Source organism: Gallus gallus, chromosome 2 (assembly GCF_016699485.2).
Source record: "Gallus gallus isolate bGalGal1 chromosome 2, bGalGal1.mat.broiler.GRCg7b, whole genome shotgun sequence".
Taxonomy (NCBI): Eukaryota; Metazoa; Chordata; class Aves; order Galliformes; family Phasianidae; genus Gallus; species Gallus gallus.
Window position 1 is genome coordinate 129,318,348 of NC_052533.1, and position 20,412 is coordinate 129,338,759.

Below are 20,412 nucleotides of genomic sequence, written 5' to 3' on the forward strand. Positions count from 1 at the left end.
ATGTGTACGTTTGTGCAATGTGGGCTGATAATGCTTAGTTGATAAAGGATGCTGGGCTATCGTGTTTTGAAGTACAACAATTTTGTTGTTGTTCTGTATTAAACTCTGATTTTTTTTTTTTAAGAAGTATCTTTCATTATTTTGTTTTACTTCTAGAATTTTAAGAGTTTCCCAGTTACCTAAGATTAAAAAACTGACTGTCACTAGTTCTAAGTCAGAGTTTGCAGCTTTAAAGCCAAACTGATGGAATTATTGATCTACATACCAGAGAGCGTAGGCAGTCAGTGCTTATAACAGCTAAATGCCAAAAGAAGGGAAGAAATGTGAGAAACAGTAAAAACAGACAGTTTCAGGTCCCCAGTTACAGCATAGGTATGGACAGCAATGGAAGGAGAGTTTTTAATTATCACGAGAATCACATAATCACCAAGGTTGGAAAAGACCTTCAAGATCATCCAGTTCAACCGTCCACCTAACACCAGTATTTCCCACTAAACCATGTCCCTCAGAGTCACATCTGCATGTCTCTTGACCACCACCAGGGACAATGACTCCACCACTTCCCTGGGCAGCCTGTGCTGATACTTCACCACGCTTTCTGAGAATAAATAGTTCCTAATATCCAACCCGAACCTCCCCTGGCACATCTTGAGGCCATCCCCTCTAGTCCTATCACTAGCTACATGGGAGAAGAAGCCTACCTCCACTTCACCACAGCCTCCTTTCAGGCAGTTGTAGAGAGCAGAGTAAGGTCTCCCCTGAGCCTCTTCTCCAGATCGAACAATCCCAGTACCCTTAGCTGCTCCTCATAAGACTTGAGCTTCAGACCCCTCACCAACTTCATTGCCCTAAATAGACAGTGAATGCACAGTATTGTTTAAAAAAGATGTTTTGTATTTTAAGCATTCTCCATCATGGAAAAGTAGTGAATCTATGTGCCATAAACTCTGCTGAAAATATTGCCTACGAGATTTCAGAAATGACAGTGTTTGGAAATCAAAATCTTTAAGTCCAAGATGTTCAACGAAATGGTGTTTTATCCAGATCTGAACACCAGAAAAATCAGTCAGAATCAAAATAACTGTTAATAAGAACACTGTGAAGTAGCTTTCTTATAAGTGATTTGAGTTTTGTTACTCTGGGGTTTAAGGTCATTGATAACTTCATTTGCTAACTTTCTTGACTGTTACACAACGCATATTTAAACAAAGAGATAGGAGAGTGATTATTGTACCAATTTTTTCTGGGGGAGCAAATAGAATGTATTTATAAAAAAAAAATACAAAAGAAATATGCATATAGCAATTGAAAAGCCATATATAGCATTACTTTTACAAATTGTGTATGTATTCGTTCAGACAAGAATGAAAAGAATCATAGTGCATAAGCAAAATATTCAGAATAATATGGTCAATTTTGTTCCTTTGATTAGACTTTAACATGCTAAAATTATCACATACAACTAGGAACACCAAATCAATAGACTGAATTCACGGAGTGCTTATTCACCATATTGCTTATTTATTTTTGAAGAAAACGTTTTTAGATGGATTTGTCATTGCTGGTTGCCGAGGTTTTTTATTGATTTATTTACATTCAGTGATGTATCATCAAATCAAAGATGGATTGAGTGCTTTTATCTGTTAATTCAAGTCCTCTTTTCCATTACCTAACTGCTAAAATTTGAAGTCTAAAATCTACAACATACAGAGCTAATCTTGGTAGTATCAAAATAATTAAAGTTTAATAATAATAATTAATTACAGTGTATTTGAGACCTGAGGACCTGCATTGCAAAACTGTGTATTCCAATGAAAGCTATAGAATTATTTGGAACTCAGAATCTTACTTTACTTGAGAATCAGGATCCTGCTGTCTCAGCAGTTTCCTTTTAATATGCTGTGAATATCATAAGTCTGTATGGTAATTTTAAATCAATGTAACTTCATCTTAGTCGAGAGTCTGTAGGTAAGCAGGTTGTGCTTAATGGAAACGTAAATCAATTATTTTTTTTTTTCAAATTATAATATGGAGCATTTTATGGTCAGCGGCACAGACTATGAATGGTGAATATTTTATAAGAAGTTTACCCTAGAGGGGCAATGAGACTTATATTTCAATTTCATGCTTTCTCCTTAATTTTTCTTTCTTTTTCTTTTATGAAGCATAGGCCTTGGGCATGTTACCTTTGTTTGCATGCAGTGATGTTTTGTTCACAGAATATGGGTGTACATATATATACACACTAGTATTATATCTATTATGCACCTATGATTTACTTATATTTATTGTACATCTATGGTTTATTAAATACTTTAATAAAAAGGTATTTAACATGATACAGGGGTGTCTGAAAAGGCCTTAAACTATCAAAATATTTTTCTTTTTCCCAATTAAAAACCTAAAATTATTTAAGAAATTAATTATTTGATCTTTGAAAAAATAAAAATAAACCTTATTAAATTGTAATTAAACTACAAAAATATTTCAAATCCTATCAATACTGCAGCAGTTTATGGGAATTTGAATATTGCTTATAATTCTGGTGCTCTGTTTCCTTGATAAAATCATATTATTAAACTACTCTTTTGCCATGTAATGACAGAAAAACAATGTTTTCTGTTGAAACAACTTGATCTGTAGGGCAAAGAAACGTTGCTAGGCAGTGGATCAATAAATAGTTGGGTCATATTTAAAAAGATTCTAAAAGACAGAGATCCATGGAGTAGCTTCCTTTTCTGGCTAAAATCATCGTATGTTTTTTTAATTGTTGTAGCATAATAAACTATCATATAATTCTAAAGGTTCAGATGAAATCTTCTAATTAATTGAATATTACTGATTTTCCTTTCTGTGTTGTGACCATACGGAAAAAAAACCATGGCTTCCCTAGTCCTTGCTCCATTATAATCTCACTATTTCTACATTCCTGTCTTCTTGAAGCTCTACAATTTTCTAGATCTCTCCAGAAGTTGCATTCAGAAAATCCATCCTTTTTAATTATATAAATAACTTCTAGACTGTGTTAATTGATTTATTTTTAAAAACATTCATGGACCTTTGCTGGAGGAAGCTAAAAAACTTTCCCATACTCCCTTTTTCATAATTATCTAGCCAAAGATGAGTCAATTTTTCATGCAATTAATAATGGGAATAGACTTGTGCCAACAAATTCAAATGTTAGAAAAAAAGTAACCACTGAAGATCGGATCTAGGTGTTTATAAATCATTCTGAGAAAATCCTTATTATTTTATTTGAAATTAATGAAATTCTGGAGCTAGGAAACTAAAAATAATTGTTTATCAAGAAATGCAATTTGAAGATAGAGGTTTGAGATTTGCAGGTAGTAGATGATTTAGTGATAATGTATATATGTTAAAACAGTACGTAGCTGGACATCAGAAAAACTCCATCTTGCCAGAAAGAACCTGGTTGTCCAGTACATTCCTAACAGCACTGGTTGGCAAGAAATGGGTATTTTCCCTTTTTCTCCAACAATGTCATATCCTGTTGTCTGCTACACTTAAATGATGTCTGTGATCACTGCAATAGCTAATTGATAATTGTAAACTGCTGTCCACCTATAAGAAGTTAAAACATTCATAAGGTCTTGCTTATGGTCTTAACGACCACAGCATTTTCATATTATTTTGACATCCTGGCTTCTTCCTGTTACCTCATGGAAGTCACATTTACAAAATCTACAAAGGCAAATTAATATTTCACATTTTCATTAGTGTCCACTGGTTTGCATACTATTTGTATTGTCATGTTCAGAAATACTGACATGATTGTATGGAAAGCTGAAATAACTCAAAGAGCCAAACTTGAATAATTAAAACTATTACCCACATCTGCAAATATTTAATCATTGTGCTAACATCATGAGTCTTAAATTCACCGGTGACAAATCATGTAGAGAAGGTATTCATGTATATACATTATAAACGATGCTTGTATTTGTGTATTATTATGTAAATTTTTTCCATATATATACATTTTTATCAAATCATTGACTAGCTGGAGATTGATTTTAACATCAAAAGATTAACGTTAACATCACTACTGAGTCTGTGAAATTTAAAGTAGTATTCATAGCTACCTCTCAGGAAAGTTCTGCTAATAACTCCTGCTGAGGTACCAACAGCACCATACAGTCATTTAAGGGTAGCAACTTGTATAATTAGTTGAATGTACATTTTGCCCTTAAGAAGTTGAATGCTTGCTTACAGTAAATAAGTGGCTGTATTTGAGAATTTGAGATGACTGACCTCCTGCAGTCCTCCATGACTACAGAATATAAATGTCAAACCAGAAGTGATTGGTGTTTTTGTGGTTTAATTTCTCAAATCTGATTGAGCTTTTTGCTTTTGAAATATGGCCTAAAGTTCTTCAGTCTGCAGAAGCAGTTACCATGAAGTTTAAGGTTCTGACCATCCCTGTTACATGTAGCGATTCATAGAATTTTCCCTGACACTACTTCATTTCAATATTTGTTTTCCAGATAAAGGCTTATATTCATATAATTCAGGTAAACTTTCAGCATGTCAGAAATGCTTATTGCTTCCACATACATGCAAAATTTAATTTGATATTTTATTGTTGTGCTTTTGCTACCTACTGTGCAGATGCTAAATTGCTTAAATGTTCCTTGGCTTTACATGTCTGCTTTTCAGCCATAGGTCCTTTGTTGGCTTTGTTTCTCTACTCATGACATCACAGTATTGATGTTAGAGCAATACGATACCATTATACTTGCTTTGTCTGCCTTTAATTTAGGTAGAGCTTTGATAGGTAAACTGTAGTAAGCTTTATTAACCGTACCAGGAAAATGCTATTTTGCTTAAGCTTTACTTGAAGGATCATTGTTGTATTATAGTTGTTCGAGAACTAATGTAAGTATTTTTAGAATGGAAGCATGGGGTAAGTGACGTACTACCAAAATCAGTATTCGTATTGATACATGTTTTTACAGTTTAGCATTGCTTTAAATTCCCAGTTATGAATCCAGTCGGCATATCTAAAAAGTTTCCCTTAATTAAACATAAATAAATTCATGATGTAGAGTTTTTACAAGCTTAAATTTCATAGCACTTTTCATGTGGGACTTTTTGCAGTTGCTGTGGTTTTAATTATGAGAATCTCATTGAGAATTGGTTCATTTAATTATCTTGCAGTTCAGTTTAAGAACTGAAGCACATGTTTGTTAAGAAAATAGAATCGGTGCTATCAGAGAGAGGAAAAAGAACTCACAGAATCATGGAATAGCAGAATTGCAGGGGTTGGGAGGGACTTCAAAAGATCATTGAATCCAATGGCCCTGCTAATGCAGGTTCCCTACAAGCCCTAAACCGTTTCTTGAGAGCTGTTCTAATAAAGCCTGATTTCCATTATATTTACCCTTATTCTCCCATGTTTGTTCGAGTCTGCTCTCTTTTGAAATATCCCTTAATCCCTCTCATGTCTTACATGTTCACTTGGGAACAGAATATGTTTGCTGTGACTAGTGTGATTTCACCACTTGTGCTCAAATTTACCTTGATTTTGTTTCTTTTCCATGAATAGGTTCTGATTCAAATATCTCTCTCTTTATTTCTGCAACCCTTTTCAAAGATCTGTAAGAACTTAATTACATTTGGTAATTAAGTCTATCTGACAATTTAGATAAAATTGGTCAAAAACTTAAAACACAGGAGGGAGAAGTGACAGATTGACATGCAGACAGTGAGACTGCATGGGTAATTAGTTCACATGAAGAACCCTCAGGCACAAATTGGATGAATATGAGAGAGTAAATTCTTAAGACAGTTGTTGTAAGACTGATTTTAGGGTTGCTTATGTGTCAGCTTTGAATATAGAAAAAGCAGCGGTAGCACTAAGTTACCCTAAGTGGTTGTGAAGGCCTTTTTTGAGCTTTGGGGAAGGAGATCATACAAGCATGCTTTGATACTCTTTGTTCCCCCAAGGAGTTCACCAAACCTCATAAAATGTTCCTATGTTGTAAAGGATAAGATCCGCTCCTTGGGATCCTTGTCTGCTTTCTCTTTCTTTTCTTTCCATATGTTGAAAAGTATTCCTGAGCCAAAATATCTGATGTTCTTTCTCTATTTAAGCTGACACCTTATTCTTATTACTCATTTCATCTCCTATCCATGTCAGTTCTATGTTGGTTGGTCAAATAGAGTTTGATAGAGTTTCGAACTTCATATGCTACTGTTCTTATGTTGAGACTTATACAAGAAACCAGTGTTTTCTGTATTATTTTTATTCAGAAGTTGTGAACTGTTAACATCCAGTTATCAGACAAAATGGTAATAATATCTCTAAGAATAGTTTAGTAATAACTTATATTCAAGTACAGTGGCAGTGAGGCTTAATTAACATCATTCTTCATGTTTAAAATATATCAAGGACACGCAAACCATTGTCATGACTGCACTTATTTGATGCACTCAGTGTCCCAGGTATTACGTGCTCAAACTCTTTGCAGAATTTTGAACTTGATAGAAAGAATTTCATCTTCTTACTCTTGAAATATGCACCGCATTTTACAACATATTGGTCAAACATTTTAAAATGCACATTAAATATGCATTGAAAACACTAAACAACAGCCTCATTAGCAATATTCCTTTGGAATAATTTGTTGATGAGAGGCTTCATTGTCACACTTCCCAGAAAGATTATGAGAAAGGCTATGAGTGCTTTCTCTGGTTTATGGACAGTGGTTCAAATTACTTGTTATGAATATAAGATAATGAAGTGGTATTTGGAAAAGACATGGTTAAGGAGGGACTGCAGCCTACATATTCAAATTTACATTGTCAATAGGTTAAAAACAGTATTATCAGCTAGAATGTAGAGCATATGAAATTACTCTTGCAAAATTTATGAGAAGGCTTGAACTATGATGCCAGCAACTACACTTGTATTTTGGATACTCAGTTCAATAAAGGATTTTGACCTGTGGACCTTCTGATCTGTTCAATTTCTGATGTTAATGGAAGATATTGTAAATAAGTTTAATGTGATTACTTTGCAGAAGTTACATTTTCCAGACAGTAGTTCTTGACATTACAGATTTAATAAACATGTTTTCCTTCCTCTGTCCTTCCTGAAAATATTGATTTCCAAAGACAAAGCCAAGTAAGAAATCTCAATTTAAGTGACTTCTAACAAACATTTAAAGCCACATTTTAAAGCTGTTGAAAGACACAGGCCTCTTTGCAGGAGTAGCAGCTGGAGAAAGCCTTGAAACATGGCTCTTCTTTCTTTGTTCCCATCCTTAGGGCAGGTCTTGACCTTGGCCCATTCACCTTCTCAATGTCCTGTCTTTTCCCTGCAGCTTAGTTGTATGATGGGATTGAAGACAGAATTCTGTATATAAAAAGAGAAGATGGTCTCTAGATCCTGAAAGCAGATTTGGAGTTGAGGTATTAGGAGAATCTGGAAAAAGGTGTATGGGGGCTTGAGAGGACAGAAAGAGAGACCCCTGTATTTTTGTTTCTCAGTAGAAATCTTCAGCCCACTGTGACAACAGTTGGCTGTTTTCATCTTCAGAGAAGCAAATTTTTCCTCCAGATTAGGAAAGGTAATATTCTAAGAATGTGTTAAAGTGAATATATTCAGCTGTAAGTATAAATAAAATCAGCCTCAGTAGAAATTAATTACATTCATTCACACGGGAGAACTAGGTGATGGAAGACATTCAGTCAAGTCATGGTTCATTCAACTCTTTTATGTCTTTCACAGTATAAACCCTTTCAGGCACTGATGTGATGAGCACCACTTGCCTGGTCTTCCCATTCCCCAGTTCTTGCTTAGCAGCAGAACCCAAGTGCTGCTGTTGGTGTCTCTGCACAGCAGCTGCTGTTCTGCTTCCAGGTTAGAGCCAAGGTTACCTAAGAGGCCAGAATCATGCTGCTCTGCACCCCTTTGGGGACTTCTGCCTCTTTGTTCCCAGCCAAATCCCAGACAGACCAATGGGACTCTCTTGCTCAACTGTTTAGTCACAAATATAATCCATCTTATTTAATCACGTGGATTTGAATTTGTGGCCAAGGAGAATAGAGACTGATGGCTGATTCTTCTTCTCCACTGGCATGTAAATCACCATAGCTTTAGATGACTGCTGAGATGAGCAGCAGGAACAACATCAAAAGCGGACTAGATAGACACTCTTCGTAGCACAACAAAGATGTTCATTGAGTCTCTCTACTGTAACTAAAAAAAAAGTCATCAGACTGGATATCTTCCTAGTTAAACTTAATTGCTTGGTAGAAATTATCCTGATTAGCAGAAAGTCCATTAGGAGATGAAAACTTTTCCTTCACTCCTACCCTCATGTTCAAGGTTTTCTTAAGTGCTCATTGTAGTTACTCATTATTTCTTGTTTTAAAGAAACATTATAGTTGCCTATTCTTGGATTTAAAGACACCTTTCCCTCTCCTCAGTGTAGGATGGCTATTCCAAAACATTTTAAATAAATAGAATTAGTATTAATACCATGTAAGAATTGAAGGACATTGGAAACCAAGACGTGGCTTTTATTGTAGAGCGAAAAAAAAGCCAGCAACCTTTTTTTGCATTTATATAATATTTTCTTGAAATAATGTGACATAATCACGGTCTGGATTGTGCTGATAGGAAGTAAAGAACACGTGTTACACTTCCACCATTTTCTAGTTGAATAACTTCTAACAGAATAATTTTTATCCAAAAAGAAGCAGTTTGAAGTCTAGTTTATAAATTCATATGCTGACATCTTGACTGCCCAGCTCATTTCTGACTTCTTGTAAGGGCGCAGAATAACTAGAAAAGAAACAAAGGCAGCATGGGCAATGAGAAGCAAAATCATGGGATGTTTTGTACATGCAGAGGAACTAAACAGCAGGACTTAGCATCCTCCAAAAAGATTGTGAGGTGGAGAATACAGAACTCTGATTCGTGTTCCTCTGCACACCAAAGCTCAGAGGACACTGTCTGGTATTGTGTAGTGTGAATGAAGTGGAGGGAATCTACTTCTTGCAGTGTGTAATTTAACTGCAGGTCATAATGACATAGCATATTAGAGAGACCAGGAGAATGCTCTTACTCAGATAGAAATTGGCATTTCTGAAGGATGGGTCTATTAGTCACTGTTAGGGTAAAGATAGCTTGGGAGAAGTCTCTGTTGCCAAGATCACTGCTTGCTGAAAGCTTGAAGGTGCAGTAGGGAAGACAACTCTGCAGACTCTTGTCAGCAGATTCTTTACAGTAAGGAAGAACCTCCCTCTGCCCTGATCAGTAGATGTTAGACTGTCCGGTAGACAGCAGCAGTTTTTATGGTTCAAGTAATTTCTTATGTAATAACTTTTTAAATTGAGAAGTGTTTTTATTTTTGCATACCCCCTGTTGGCACTTGTTCTCTGAGTATTCTTTTGGGAAGGGAGTCTGGGCATCATTCTGTGCCCGTCACCCATGCAGAACATTGATCCTGCTTTGTCCTGAGCTCCCTTAGGTTTACTCTCAGTTTTTACTTGATTTTTTTTCCATTTGTTTTTCAGAATAAATCATCCTATGGCAGGAATAAAAAATCTTACACTTAATTGAACAATCAGATTAAACCTCCTACCTACTAGTTACCTATTTCTAGACGTCTGGAGAACTGGAGCAGACACACCATCGTGCAGAACAGGGATTCTCACAACTAAAACATGTAAATGAGTAATTATCATTGCCACTTGGACATGCCAGTGCTTTGTCCTGATGGCAACAATCAAATGCTGTTCAAAAATGCCATAGAAGAGAGAAGAAAAATAAAGCTAAACAAATTAACGCATGTATTTGTCCTACACGACCTAAATTTTAATGCTAATTGTAGACATGGAATCTACCTTAGCCAACTAAGCTCCATCTGTTTTGACAGGTGCACTCCTGTATAGCATTTAATAGCTTACATCCTCCGAAGTGTCACAGAGAGATTTTGTTTTTCAGAACACGCTTTATGCGTGAAGCTGCCTTTTCACCTGTTAATGCTTACTAATACCCTAAAGAAAATACTGCATTCATTTTATATGATCATTACCATTTATTTTTTTCTGGTACTCAGATGCTTTGGGGAGGGGTGATAACTTGTATGTGAAAATTTGGAAGGTGAACAGTGTGGTACCTGTTTTGATATGGAATGAATAGATATGCATATGAAGTATCTGCAGGCATCATAAAAGCAATGCTGCAGAGCTGTATTTCACCATTTCTTTGTATATTACATGGAGCATTTAGATGCAAATAGTTGGTACTATAATACATTTGCAATAATATAACATCAGTAATATCCTTTACATTTATATTAATGCTTAATTATCTGATATGAGAACTTGTTATTTATTTATAGAGTTGGCTCAATATAGCTCTGTTTTACAGGAAGGTAACTGATACATGTTTTTGTTGTTATTTTGACAGGGTCCAAAAGAATCAGTGACAGTGAAGTCTCTGATTATGACTGTGATGATGGAATTGGTGTGGTTTCAGGTATTACTTTCTAAATTTATTCTTTTGAGTTCACTAGAAATCTTTCTTGTTTATAATTTATTATTATGAAATCTGTAATGATCTTCTGGTGAAAATAAATTGAACCTAAGAGTGTGTTTTTCTAACATATACAAAATAAGTATTGTGGTGAATGTATGTTTAACCATAAAAATGACCAACAGAGGGAAAAATCAATGTGTAAATTTCCGTGTTGCTTTTAAAAAAATGATAAAAATAGAATTAAAGTGTTTTTTTTTTATGTTAAATGGTAGGAGACATGGTTTAGATTTTTTTATAGACATTGGGGTTTTATGTATCCTTGAAAACTTCACAGTGAAGAGATAACACTACCACGGATCTGAAACCTGAACATTTAAGACAGGAAAAAGATGACTTAACAGATAATCTGTTTGTATTAAGTATTCAAAGTGAGAGTCTAATGGGTATTTGAGATAAAAGTCATCTTGTGAAAGATCTCCTCCACTTGTAGGAGGACAGATAATACTGTAGTTATAGTCAAAACCAATAAAATAAGGAATAATGTGCTTCTTCTGTCTACAACAGAAAATGAATATAGGATGCAATCATGTCACCTTTAAACCAGTACTGCTGGGCACAGGTACCAGTACAGCATTAACTGTACAGCCCAGTGTGCACTCATTTACCCTACTGCTGTACTGAGCTTTTTATCACAGTTGGTCTGTGTTCAGGCTCCTTTGGGCCAAGGTTAGCTTTAGTGTGCCTAGTGGTTTATGCATCTTACACACTGAACATCGAGCAGTATATGTTGCTTGGTCTGTCCAGTAGCTGTAGGGCAGTGGTCAGCTGCTCAGTCAAAAGTATTCCAGCTAAGAGGACACCTAAGAGCATATGTACAACTTTTATGTCAGGTTTAAGTATGCTGATGGCGGGCTGAGCATGGTGCATCAGAAACATGAGTCAGAGCAACAGTACTACAGTGTGGGAGGGAGACAGAGAAAACTAGAGGAGGCAATCATGGCTTTTACAAGATGAGCTGCTGCCAAGTATTCATAAATCCAAATCTTAATGAGCTACCTAATTAGTTGAGTTTGCACAGCCCTGTCTTAAACAAAAGCTGTTACGCTGACTCTTATTCGTCAGTGGTGAAAATGCATTGCTGATGGTGGTGACTGTGTTGACAAGTAGAGTTCTGTAGCTGAGAATTTGCTGTATTAAATAGTGTTGTTGTGTTCTTTGTATCTGTTGTAGTTTCTGTGAAATTTAATAGAAGGCATTAATTTTGAAGGAACCTATGTAGTTTCATTCTAAGTTTGGCTCTCTGTCTGTATGTGCTTAGTAGTCAGTAAGGCTTTCAGACTGCCTGTCCTCCAAAAAGGATGGATTTTCATAGTCTGACCAATCAGTTAAATTAAAAATGTAGCAAGCAAACAAAACTGAATTCTGTGATTTGCAAAATTACAGAATCATAGGGGTTGGAAAGGAGTATTAAAAAAGGGGGAACAATGAGAATTTGTTACTTATCTGAAATGCTCAGTATGGAGCCATTTTGAAGCTCAAATTTCTATTGTCCTGAAAGAAATTACATCTTTGCAGAGATGTAATAGGTGCCTGAACATCAGCAGGATTTCAATCAAATAGCTGGATTTTCAACATTGTCCTTAAAATATGAGAAACACATGAAGCCTTTTAATTTTTCCTAAGTTATTTCTGAAGAGTGACTTTTATATAGAGATGACAGCTCATCTCTTCTGAGTTTCGTTTGCTTTTCAGGCATCTGTGAAATCTTTCAATATGTATTAGGGTGCATAGGGTGCAGTATGTTGAATGACCGTGAATCCTCTAATAGTATTGAAATCTTTATTTCTTTTCCTGGCAGTGCTGTAAGAAAACACTGCTTAAAGAATTGATTTATCTGTTTTCCATTATCTAATTTTGTATTGTTTAACTGTTAAAGTGCTCACTAAAGTCTAACCTATGTTAGGTAGCCTTTTACAGGAAGTAGATAGTTTAATTCCTATTCTGACATTTCCATGGAAAATTAGTGAAGTCTAGTGAATGAGTCTACTTCCCTGAGGTTTTAATGTATGTTCAGTTCCTGCAAGATCTCTTAGCTTTTTTATTTCTGCTGACAATTCTACACCTTAGTTGCATTTTGATTTAGACCGACTGTGTAGCTGGAAGAGTTTGATGTTCTTTTGGCTTTGAAATTTTTATTGCCTTCCTTTTTTGTACTTCTGTCACTACGTTTACAAGTCTTTTGATTTATTCTTGTTTCATCTTACCATCCACATCCTTCTCTCATTTAAGGTTCTTCAGTTTGCAGACTCATCACAATCTTGATTTAAATATATGCCTTCTTTGCAGTGTAAAACTTCAGCCATTTGTCTCTGTTTGTTCTTTCTTTCTTAAGTACCCCAGTTCTTTCATTTTGTATTTTCAGATTTTATTTAACATGACACTTCACTTTGCTTTTAATCTTTTGACATATTTGATATGATACAGTATTTATATGTTTGCTAACATCTGCTGAGTACTCTCAGTAATCCTTTCCATAAAATTCATGCTTATTCAATGTACTAGACATTGTGAACTTGTCTCCAGGAACCTTTAAGAAAAGCATGAATTCTCTTCTGTTTCCTCTTCAGTTTATTTTTATTCAAAACAGTGTGGTTATTATTTAATCTCATTATATATTATTTATTTATAGTTACTTAAAAGATACTTTTTTTTTAATGTTCCTGATTGTAGCTGAAATTTTTTCTTTCTACAGAACACCCTTTTATGTAGGTTCTCTGGTATTGGTCCTATAAAGTTAAATGTCTGTCTTTGGATAAGCTGGTGATGGGAACACAGCAACTGAAGATCTGAAAACAGTTCTTAATGTGCACCTGTAAGATTGATTGTCTAAGACTGTATTTGCTGAAAGAGAAGGAACTTTATATGCTGCAGTTCTTTGCATCATAATCTAAATATTTTTACTGTACCTGCAGTTGCTTCTTATCACTTTTATGGCAATTCTGATGCACCGACTTAATTTCTGGTGATAAAATCCTTATGTCTGTTTCTTACACTGTTCTTCTCCTTAATTTTTACAAAAAGTTCAAATGAATTAGAAAAATTATTCATAAAAGCTTTCTCTTCTGGTTGCTTGCATCTTTGCATGCTTAGACAGGTAACAAACATTGCTTTTATTGAAGAGAGCATTGCTTCTGTCATCAGGAAAGACTTTTAAGGAAATAAAGGTAAACCAATAGAAAAACTTAAAAAAAAAATTGGCTACACGTGCATTCCACACCAACTACTGTCAGAAAGGATTCTAACATATTGTATATTTAAGCAGGTATGAAAAAAATGCTTCTTAACAAGATTTAGAAATAGTTCTCTTCACATAGAATATAAATTTCATATTGAGATCTAAAATAGTAGAATAGAATCTCCATTATACTTTATCTCTGCTGGATTTAGTGTTGGCACAGGATAGAAGGAGAGACAGTAATAGCTCTTTATGTCTTTTAGATTGCTTTTTATGTGGCCTTCAAGCCATTTAAAGCATTCATTTAGTTGTCCTGATAAACAGAATTTGACTCTTCTAAAATTGTCTGTCATCATCAGTACTATATGGGGAGCACATCAGCATCTTCATTTGCCTCTTAGAATGCTCTTAATGTTCTTATGTAGTTATTGATAAAATCGTAGAATCATCATAGAATGGCCTGGGTTGAAAAGGACCACAATGATCATCTTAGTTAAACACCCCTACTATGTGCAGGGTCACCACCCACTAGACCAGGCTGCCCAAAGCCAGCAGTACACTGATTTTGTATGGATTCTAGAGAGATTCCTGAGTGTTCTACAGGACATCACTTCAATTATAATATTTAGTACAATTCAGTGAAAAGCAGGTGTTTGGGTTTTTTTCTTCCTATTAATGAAATTTCAATCGGCATTATGGTTAACCAAGTTCAACAGTTACGGACTGTAATTTCTAAATAGTTATTTTCTCAAGTGCTTCAGCATAGTGTTTGTTGAACCTACTGTATATTACTGCATACAAGTAGCCTACTAAGTCTGACTTTATGAAGAAAGAGGAAATTGATTGTCCAGACCATTTGATTGTAAGTCTCACATATCACTGTTGTAAGTCATAAATATTAAGTGAGATATGTTTTTTTTTAAATTCCATTCTACACCAGTGTTTCATCTGTACAACATAATTTCATGAGACGTGTAATCTGAGATATGTTTGAACGAATGAGTCCTGAAAGAATGTAAGGTGCAGGATTCTGCATAAACGCTATTGCAAGTCTGTAGAGAAGAGCTTTTCCAAGAGAAAAATTGCAGTCCCCAGCAGAAAAACATTTATAGTGATAAGCTATTCTCATTATGCAAAAGATAATTAGATGTTTCAGGAGCAAAATAAGAATACTAATGAGATATTTATTCAGAAGATGGTTAGAGCTAGGTAGCTTAGAAAAAATAGTAACAACCAGCAAAGAAATTCTTACTGAACTTAAAAAACCAATTGGTTTTTTGAGGAAGAATGAAAAGCAATTATTCATTTTGCTTCACTTCTCTAAAAACCTGATGAGTCCTATGTTCAATAGAATTCTTTCACTGTAATGTTGCATCCTTCACTTCAGGGGAAGCACAGAAGGCTCTTTGTATGCTTGTCAATAATGTGATCTGAATTTTTATACCTGATCCTGTTGATGATTGCTGCTCAAAGCAAATACAGAGTATATAAATGCTTTGGTTACAGCTTGAAATCAATTGCCTATTGAAAGACCTCTTGCAACATTAGAAAGTATAGACGTCTTCTATCTTTACTAAAATAATGGATTTTACTGTAGGTAAACATCTGTTCCTGAATGCGAGTCTTTGTTATCCTCAAAGCTGGATAGCTGCAAATATAAATATTAGCCTTTTATTATGTGCTAACGCACATTCCTCTTCTCTATTATCCATTTACTATGTCTTCATCCATGGTAAAGAATAGTGTCTTTGTGTCTTGAAATTTACCTCTAAAATTGGAAGTGAAATTCAGGCAATATTAAAATAGTCATCACGACCTCTTAAATCAAGGTTTACTGTAAAGCATTAAAATCCTTGCTTTTAAACAAATTGACTTTTCCCCAGCTGATACAACAATTTTCTCTTCAAACATCCAAATTCTCAATTAATATAATTTTTAAAAGATCTAATTAATGTTAAATATAAGCTTTATCTCACTGCACTCTGAACAATGTAAAGATATAAGTAAATTTAAATTGTATTTGTAGGTATTATTAAAATGATTTAATTCTTATATTTTACAAATAATTGTCTCATGGTATGCACATTACAGCAGAAAAGTATAAATTATTATTATTTCTGCTATGGAAATTCGTGATCCATTTTGTATTCTATTGCATTCTTTTATGTCTAGTGAGACCTAGAATTTTAATGAAGCATAAATGCAATGGCCAATGCTTAGATACGTATCTATAAGAAATCTCTCTAACGAGCCTCTCATGGTTTTCTTTTTTAAGCAGATATTCTTCAGAGTAATGACTGAAGTCCTTCATCTTAATTCCTATGCCATTTAATTTACAAAATGTGTTAGGTGGCTGGCCTTGAAAGAACATAAATCTTATTTATGTACAAATAACAACATAATCCACAGTAGAGAAGACTCTACTGATACAAGTGTCTGAAATAAAGAGAAATAAATAAAAAAAATACTGTATCCATGACATATCTCTCTTTCTGAGATTTAGATTACATATTGTTTAGAATGCAGTGTAGAACTAAAGAATTATCCTATTGGCACATTAATTTGGTAGTTTTGGGTTGGTTGTTAGGTTGGTTGGTTGGTTTGTTATTATTCTTTAAAGTACAGTGCATCCTGCACGTGCCACTCGGGATTCAAAAGGTTAATATCTCAAGGGGTAGACTAATCTCTTTGAGAATCTAAAAGGTATTTCTACATGTGCTATATATTTATTTTTTCCCTGAAAACAATTTCAGTAGTAATTACTAGTAGCACTAGCATAAGTTGGCAAGGAGTGAAGATTTCAGTCTTTGTTGAGAAAGCTTCCCACACATGTAAGGAGGTGTCACCAACACTTGCCCCAGTATCTGTCAAATGCACTATTTTGAATTTCATTCAGTCTATACTATCTATCTTTCACTATTTTGAAAGTCATATTTGACCGAGATCATTCAAGATGTCCTGTGGGAAATTTGTTCTCATGGATACAACTGGAGCATATTCACAGTTTAATCAAAACCTCTGCAGATGACTTTAAAGTTGAGCTGTCACAAGGTAAAAATGTTTAGGTTAGCTGACTGTCCCATTGGAGATACTGTATAATATAGCCTTCTGTTAAAGAGAACAGCATTTTCCAGTAGAAAATTTTGTTTTTTTTCTCTAAAGAATGTACCAGTCATAAACATCTGCAGGACAGCTGTGAACTTCAGTTAAAATGTTTACTCAAAATAGTTCTATTGTAGAGTTGTCCAACTGACAGAAATATTGCAGACATTTCTTGTTTTGGTTGGTTTGCAATACTTTCTGTTCCCATCTGCAGTGGACTTATCACTTCATTGTATATTGCTGAGTGTATGGACAGCACTGAACAACTCACCAGGCTCTGGTTTATTTCTATGTGAAAACACTCTCCACACATGTTAATGATCAGAAAAATTGTCTAAAAAAGTGTAACTGGCCTTTGCGCATCATGAGTGTAGGTAAAAAAACACCTCATCAGAAACTGGGTTACAATGCCACAAGTAACTATTTGATCTTGCTGTTAAGCTTCCTAGTTTCTTTCAGTATGCATTCATTCTACCTTTATTTGTAGAATATTTTGATGCAGAAAACACCACCACCAAAGCCTGTGTATGTATGTTCAATTTACAGAGTATTCATATATTAATGATTCAGTGTGTTTGGTCAGTTACTGTCAGCACTTTTTCAGAGGACATCCCAATTCTGCATTTAGATCACTGTAGAAGCTGAGAACATTTGCGTACAAGACCTGAACTGTCTCCAAAGTGCCCATGTGTAAAATCTTGGTATACTAAGCATTTCTGGCAGTCTGATTATGTAATTGTTTTTAATTGGTCCTTGCTCTAAGCCCAACCATTGTGAGTGTTAAAAAATAAATAACTGATATAGAAAAAGCTTGACACCTCAGTTAAGTAAAGATATTAAAGTGGAGAAAATGCCACTTAGCATCGGTGTCTGAAACAAGTTCATTAGTCTGCCCATGATGAATAGCAATTCTAATTATTGCTTTTCTAGAATACTTTTTATACAGAGTTTCTCTCAAGTCAGTCAGGCTTCAAGACTCCTGAACTAAAAGCTTCATTAATACTCTTCAGGATTCTTGGGGGCGCTAGGGTAGTGCTGTTCATGTGAGCTTCATATTTGGAGGTTTGTGATTTTCTGCAATTTTGTGCATGACAGCTGCAAAATTTGATAACGATTTGTTAGTATTTAGTGAACTGCACAGCATAATATCAGTACAGAACAGCTGTGCTGTGTGGATGAGTATTTTAAGTCAAATGTATTAATATTCTCTCTTAGATAAAATGAAAATTTTAGCTCAGAGGAAGCTATATTTAGTGTGCCTTATGAAATCCCTAATTTGAAGTGTATGACAGTTTTTAATGCAACCCTCCCATGAAAATGCAGTGGCATTGCAGATGTCTCTGTCATGTGCCCATCTTTTATGTGTCCACAGCTCACAGTTGTTTATCTCTGATTATCTCTGTACTGATTATCAGGTTCTGTGTGCTCTGTACTTTAAGAGGCTTGCCATAGTTATAGAGCCTTTGATTCTATGGTAATGACTTAATATTTATAGCTGCAAGCAGATTCCAGTGTTTATCCTATTTTTACTACTGCTATAATTATCTTTGCTCTATAGTAGCTCCGTGGTCAAGTTGCACTTAAGACCTGTTTTTACCATCTCTGTATAATTTCAGCAGGATAATATTTTTATTTTCCTCCTCTAATCTTATCACTCGAACCCTGCAATATTTTTGAGCATGGACATTAAATTGTCCCTTTTCCAATTGAGAATGTTACCGTAAATTTGGGAATGTTACCTCTCTTGAGAGAGACATGAGTGTTCCAACTCCTGAGCAAGCAAAACTAATCACATTCTAAAGAGATTTAAGTTCTCATGTTGGGAGTACCAAAAGTTACCACGTCATCTCTCCTGGTCATTCAGTCATCAATAGCATTTTGAAGTTTGCTCAGGGATTAGAAGTACTCTGACATTGATTGCTAAACATATTTATTACGGTGTTGATCGCTTCAGACATGTACAGATCACTGATGGTCATTTAATTAAGCCTTTCATGAAAGCATTGTGTCACTGTCTTCTTCCTGAAGCTTTGTAGCAAAAGCCTCTCTTGTGGCTGAGGGTAATCACAGATTATTACACTGAACTTTCAAAATCTGCTTTTGTTTATAGAAACAAAAACACTAAATAAAACAATTAAACTTTTAATAAAAAATAATACTTTTAATTTTTTCTCCAATATTTTAGATCAAGAAAGCATGTTTTTAAATGAATATAAAGACTCAAAGACCAGTGAATCATTAAACTATTATGTGCTGGTACCAAGTGCTTTCAAGACCAGTATTGTAACTCTGATCTGCCAAAGCTAGCCTTAGACAGACTTACTTAAAGTCTAAAGCTGATCAAGAAACTTGTTTGGCTTTTGCATCTGAAAATTTCATACATGTTTATACTTTTTGGTAGCACTTTTTTTAGTTTTCCATCTTTCCAAGAAGTGGAAAAAACATTTTCACCTTTTCCTTACACAGTTCTTCTAAAAAATACTGTAAGATAGTTTATATTAGAGATTCATACCAGGCTTTGGATATTGAAGGGACGGAAGCATCCTCCATGCATCCTTGATTTTAGCAACTAATTTCAAAACAGGGCATCTTCTGTGAGCTTTGTCTGCATGGCTGTGTTAACAACCTTTTGGATCATATTTCTGAAATACCTGATCTTCCTCATGCAGTCATGCAGTGGAAATGCTCTCTTTTGCAGTTTTGATTTTGTTCTGGCTGTGAACTGTTGGAATGGTAATGACTACACTCAAGAAACCTAAGAAACTTTCTTAATTTGTCCCTAAGTTCTTTTTGTACCTCCATTAAACACGTTTAATTTTTTTCTAGTATGGTAGCTTCAAAAAATGAATGTTTTAATCAATGGAAATATTAAATTCTGTGGATGCTCATAGAAAGCTATGTTCTCTAAAAGTGTGATGTAGTTACTTGCAGTATGAGATTGCAAATGATTTTGCATTCTGTGTTCCTTTGATTCCTAGCTGGTAAAAATACCTACTATGAAATGAGGCAGAGAGCTACATTTACTCCACAGAATTGAAAGATGATGCTGAATTTCAACCTGTTAGTGGGTTGCTATACCAAAGCTGTTACTTCTCAATGTTTGACATGTTGGCAAAAGGGAAGCTTTTTGTTTTTCCAGCTACATAGCATTACTTGATTGATGTGAAGTGACAAACAAATGTCTGTTCTTTAAGGTCATTTGTCCTAAAATGATTGCAGTGCTGGTGTGATATTCTTTCCCTTTTAATATACTCACATATGCACATGTGCTCATGCATGCACTCTGGCTTACATCTACATGTAGGGGGAAGAATTTCATTGATTGATGTACATCCTTGGTCCTAAGGTTGTATGAATAGAAATACTTAGTTGGAAGCATTGACTATTCTTGGAAGCATGAAATGTAATGAAGTAAAGAGGTTTTACTTATCTGTTTACCAAAAAATTTCCAGGAAGAAAGCTATGAATAATGTGGTAGAAGGCCAAATACTTTTGGGATCCAAGAAGCTTTTCACTGGAAAATAATTGCAGCCTTATAAGCCAGAATTTTCCAGTATCGAGG

The 20,412-nt window shown here is 34.8% G+C and overlaps 1 protein-coding gene across 49 annotated transcripts in view; it reads left to right on the forward strand.

Moving 5' to 3' along the window:
- RIMS2 (regulating synaptic membrane exocytosis 2) overlaps positions 1 to 20,412 on the forward strand; it is a 445,399-nt gene that overhangs the window by 265,319 nt on the left and 159,668 nt on the right. For 26 of the 49 annotated variants that reach the window (XM_025148070.3, XM_046937976.1, XM_025148071.3 and 23 more), the window contains one exon: positions 10,445 to 10,513. In XM_025148070.3, the coding sequence (XP_025003838.2) occupies positions 10,445 to 10,513 (69 nt within the window). Of the gene's footprint in view, positions 1 to 4,505; positions 4,533 to 10,444; positions 10,514 to 20,412 lie in introns of all 49 variants that reach the window. The other 23 variants (XM_040696415.2, XM_040696393.2, XM_040696396.2 and 20 more) reach the window with 1 other exon arrangement.